The following is a 5,076-nucleotide window of genomic DNA, read 5'->3' on the forward strand; positions in this document are numbered from 1 at the left end:
GGGGGGGGGGGGCTTGAATCTTGGTTTCTTTTTTGTTTTTGCCAAGTATGTCTTCTAAAATGGAAAACTGACCTAGATTTAGATCATCTTGACTGATTTGTGATCTATAATGTATAATTATGTTATTAGTATCATACTAGTTATGTTTTTTGGAAACAGCCTCTTCTGTGAAGCAAGGGGTAAGGCTGCATACACTTGCCCCTCCCAGACCCTGTAGTAGAGGGAGCCTCGTGCACTGGGTTTCTCTTTTTTTTTTTAAATATATAATTATGTTACTTAATATTTATTAGTATGTTTATACTTATTACATGTTGCTTGCTTTGTTTGGACTTTTAGGGATTACTTTAAACCAGTATCCTAATACACAACTAGATGTCTTTTCAAATTTTCTTGCAAATTGTTTTCTGTTACTTATTAGTATGTCTGAAATTGCTCTTGCCAATGAAGATTTAAATCAAATAGATGCCATGCAAATAGAGATAACCCGAGATTGTTTGGATGTCAGTGTTTGTTGCTTATTTATGGTGCACATTGCCACTTGTTTTTCATATATCACAAGCATATATCCATGCGCATGGAAGTGTGTCTAGCGTCTCTCCAATGCTTCTCCAAGACGTCTCTTAAAACCAGCTTTCTGTTATGCTGCCCGATACTGATACTTGACACCTTCAACAGAATGGAGGTTTTGTATCTCTTGAGAATTGAGATTAATGATGCATAGAAGGATTTGACCTGAACACCCCTCCTGTAGACTAGTAGACTACTTGACCACCAAGCAAAGATTGTAATAGTGGGTTGAGAAAACAATCCCTGTGGTAGGGTCTTGTAGGACATTTTGAGAAAATTCGGTAAGAGAAGTAAATGGGGATTCAAAAAAATTGGAGGGCTCTAATTTTAAATTTGGTCGGGGAAATGGTTGGCTACAAACTCATTACTGTTTTTTGATGTTTAGGTTCGTTTTCCTGAGTGGGGTTTTAGTAGGTTTTAAAAAGGTATTCAAGGATTGGAACTTGGAATGGGTTGGGAAGGTTTTGAAAGGAGGCCTACTGGGAAGGGGGGATGTTTAGGAAGGTAAACATGGTGGTTGGTTGGTGCCTAAGTCATTTCAAAGAAAATTTATGGGTTTTGACTACTAGTATATGGATGCAATCCCTCTCTGATGCGATATTGCATTGTACTTATTTTATTACATTCAAATAAGCATGAACTTATCCCTGGTATGCTTAAGTTGAATTAGCCAACTGTCTGTTTAGGTCCTAGCATGAGCATATCATTTTATATAATATTCTGTTGTTTGTTTTTTTTCCATTCATTGCATGTAGGATCTTGAGTGAATAAAATGGACCAGCCATGTGACAAGGGTAATTTCTTGGGCATTTATACCTGGACCTTTTCCACAACATTAGATGTTCAACTTGGTCTTGATATCCTGTCACTGTAAAGGATGGTTTGCTGCCAAAGATGCTTCTACTGTAAGTAAAAGATATCATCTTTTGTGCCCACATCCCCCTCCACCCCCCCCCCCCCAAAAAAAAAAAAAAAAGAAAAAGGGGGGGGTGGGTTGATGGGAAGAAGAAGAAATTCTATCTTTTGGAGGCAATGCCGAATAGGCATTTAAAAGGGAACCAGAAAGTGGTTGTTGCCTATTTACAGCAGACTTCATAGTTCTATGACATTGTAGTCCAAGCGCCTTTCCAGGTCAGTGCAACTAAGCCTTCAAATAAATGGCATCTGGTATGTGAGTCCTCGGTAAGCTTTAACTTTATTTTAAAGTCATGTTTTTTTAGAGCTCAGCCCAACTTGGTTGACATTAGCCTGAAGACCACAACACTGTTAGGTTTTGTATTTTTGTTGCAGTTGATATAATGCCTGGCCTGAATCTAATTAAATGGTGAATAAGAAAGCAATGGTTCTATCATGGTGCTTTATTAGATCTTCAGATACGCTTTCATAACGTGATTGAGATTTTTAATGATTTCTGTAAATTGTTATGGGGGTTTCCAAACTTCATGATAAACCATCTTCGGCTTCTTCTGCAACCAATTGAACAAGAAAAGGCTAGAGAATCTGGCTTTTAGTTCCATCCTTGATGCCTATAGTTTATTTGAAATTGCCTCTATATTTGTATTATTATATAACTTTATTTTATGAGTAGCGATAGCAAAATTTATAGGATGGAGGAAAACAAAATCTACCCATACTTCTTGAGCTGAATGAAAAGGGTAAAGAAAAAAAAAAGAAGATTGTTAAGAAGCTACAGCCTAATGTAAGATTTAGGCTGTAGCTTACATTAGGTAAATATGATCATTATCTTAAGGCTTGTATATGGTTATAATTGTTGATAGTGTCTGAAAGCCATATTTATCAAGGATTTTATATGCTTTAGACTATGATTCATGGACTTATCTTTGCAGCAATTTGTGAAAGATCTTTTAAAAGACCTTTGTGTCTACAACAACAAGGGAACAAATCAAGGATCCTACGAGTTAAAGCCTGAATACAAGAGAGCTGGTGAGGCAGGTCCCGGGTGAATTGGCTGCTGACTCAGAAAAACAACATGAGAATACGTCTACTCTATTTTTTTTCTTTGGAGATTCAATCTCTACTGATATTTTACTGGCAATGGGAGTTTCAATTGACACTAACAGCAAAATACAGACATAGAAAATATTATTTTAAATGATTGGTTTATTGGCTTCTTCTCATAGTTAACTTCAGGGTTTCGGTTGTGGAATGGGAGTTTCAGTTGACACAAGCAATACCGAAGTAGAAAATATGATTTAAAATGATGGTTTTTGGCTTCTTTCTCATGTTTACTTCAGTGTTTCATACATTTGTGGCAAAACAGGTGGTAAGTCTCAAACGATACAATCTTCTTAGTTGCAAGCATTGCTAAGTGGGTGTGAAAACAGGGTTCATGATACATGTGGGCGTGAATCATCTTTAAGAGATTAAAAGTTGAGGGAAAAGGCAGGGTATGTCACCTGATACCCCGTATACTTAGACCTGTGTCTATCTCTCTCCTCCCCTCTTGGAAAAATCTCATTTGCCTCTCACATCCCATTGCTTTCATTGATTGAGTAGCTAATCCCAAGAAAGTCGGCAGCATACCTAACCTCCTCCCGTTTAGCCATGAACTCTACCCAGTGGTGTTGGCTTCAGTGCCCTTGTTTTATAGAACCAACAATTATCCTTCCCATGAGGGAATTTCTATTGCTACCTAAATATTTGATAGGGCATCCACATCAACACTATCATGATATGATTTTCAGTCTAATTTAACTGGCCAATTTCAGAGAAATTCTAAAGATTGTATGAGAAAGTTCAATAACATGGCCCATTGAAAAAAAAAAAAATCAAGGGAAAAAGGGCATACATGGTGAATCCAAGTAGTTTCGATGGACCATCAAATTAAAATGTATGCAAATAATTTCTGAGCCGTTCAAATCCAAGTCTTCATCTGGAACCAGGCGACTTAATCCAGGTCAGCCTCAACCCAAATAAGTGAGTTTGAATTGTTGTCTAGCTCTATAGTTTAATGAAAGAGTAGAGGTGTCCAAATGGAGGAAAAAACACATAAATGGTGAGCCCAAGTGGTTTCGATGGCAATCGAATGGACAAGGGTGGGCAAAATGATCTTCATCTTTGTTGATGTTTTCTTGTGTACTCCCATTGTTTCTCCCCTAATAAATAATAATAAGCTGCCAGTGGAACTGATAACTTTGGGGAACCTCATCTACCTGACTTGAGGACAAGGACTAACATAAGCAATTATTTTTATAGGTTTCATCTTTAATGTTCAGCCATGGATAGAAATGCTTCAAGAGGAAGATACCTTGCGCTCCGTAACAGTCCATGACCGTAAACAACGCGCAAATAAGTGAGATTTAACAATACATGGTCAAGCATGCCAATCACTCCACAGGTTACAAGACACCAGCATTAGGCATCGCTGTTTTATACGAGCTCGTGGCCTGAAGGTACTTGCCCAAGGGAGCGCAGGGGGTTAAGCTTGATCATATTCCTGTTACTTGACTAACCATGAAAGGTTTTGGAATTTTATGATTCAGAGCTAAGGTTTTTCTTTTTCTTGGGACAAGATTTAGAGCTAAGATCGTTATCAATCCATGCAAAATAACTTAAATGTAGTCTTAATATTAGTAACTGACATCAAGAAAGGGAAAATCTTAATGTAGCAGTCAACATAGATAACTGAAACATATCAAGGCCTAAAGTTCAGTCCACTCTCAGTTCCCTCTACTCTCCTGGTGCTGAGACGCCTTGCTTCAGCCTCTCCCTCTTCATTTTCTTCTTGGAGACGGGCTTCTTTTTCCTCGGTGGAACTGTCTTCTGAGCATATATGTAAAGGACATAATTTCCAACAAGGAAGACCAATAATATGCCCACAACAAGAAGCAGGACTATTAGACCTGGGTTGAATCCTTTTGCTTCTGCATCCTTCATTGCATTTCCCTGTCCATTCATTGCAACATAGATTAACAACACTTCTTTCAAAAAACAAAAAATGACAAGTTGAACAAAGGAGACCTACAACCATCTAAGAATATGTGAAATTACAAGATAACCCCAGCAAATCCCAATGACAAGATTTAATACACACCCAGGTACCATTGTTGAACAATCAGACAAGATTTCAAAAAGACAATAATATTTATAACAGTTCATTGAATCTGGTATTTAACAATCAGACAAGATTTCACCTATTCATTCTTGCCTACTTTCTGTAACCCAAGATTTCAAATTTTTTTCCTCCTAACTCAAAAATTGAAGCAAGGAACAAAAATATATTGGAGTTAATTTCGCCTTCGTATAGATAATTAATTCAACCAAATTACCATGCATTCCACTTCTTTAGTCTTGCTTCTTTTGAATTGCCACATTCAAGCTTGTTCATTTTCCTCTTATTTTCAACTTACACATCTAGTGTGAATAATGATGATAAAAAATCCAATGAAAGAAACAAGAAAACAATGGTCATAAAAGGATGGAGACACTGAAACAGCAGCATTAAAAAAATGCTGGATCCCTAACCCCAATTTTTTTTTTTTGGGGGGG

The 5,076-nt window shown here is 37.2% G+C and overlaps 2 protein-coding genes across 2 annotated transcripts in view; one reads left to right on the forward strand and one right to left on the reverse strand.

The window, feature by feature from the left end:
- The window catches only part of LOC122081039 (general transcription factor IIF subunit 2-like), a 9,422-nt gene extending 6,717 nt beyond the window's left edge, over positions 1–2,705 (forward strand). The window contains exon 6 of the mRNA XM_042647981.1: positions 2,415–2,705. Coding sequence (XP_042503915.1) covers positions 2,415–2,531 — 117 coding nt within the window. The 3' untranslated portion in view covers positions 2,532–2,705. The remainder of the gene's footprint in view (positions 1–2,414) is intronic.
- Positions 2,706–4,135: 1,430 nt separating this feature from the next.
- Positions 4,136–5,076, reverse strand: part of LOC122080659 (DNA-binding protein S1FA-like) — a 3,482-nt gene continuing 2,541 nt past the window's right edge. Inside the window, exon 3 of the mRNA XM_042647469.1 lies at positions 4,136–4,473. Coding sequence (XP_042503403.1) covers positions 4,258–4,473 — 216 coding nt within the window. The 3' untranslated portion in view covers positions 4,136–4,257. The remainder of the gene's footprint in view (positions 4,474–5,076) is intronic.

Source organism: Macadamia integrifolia, chromosome 6 (assembly GCF_013358625.1).
Source record: "Macadamia integrifolia cultivar HAES 741 chromosome 6, SCU_Mint_v3, whole genome shotgun sequence".
In the NCBI taxonomy this organism is placed as follows: domain Eukaryota; kingdom Viridiplantae; phylum Streptophyta; class Magnoliopsida; order Proteales; family Proteaceae; genus Macadamia; species Macadamia integrifolia.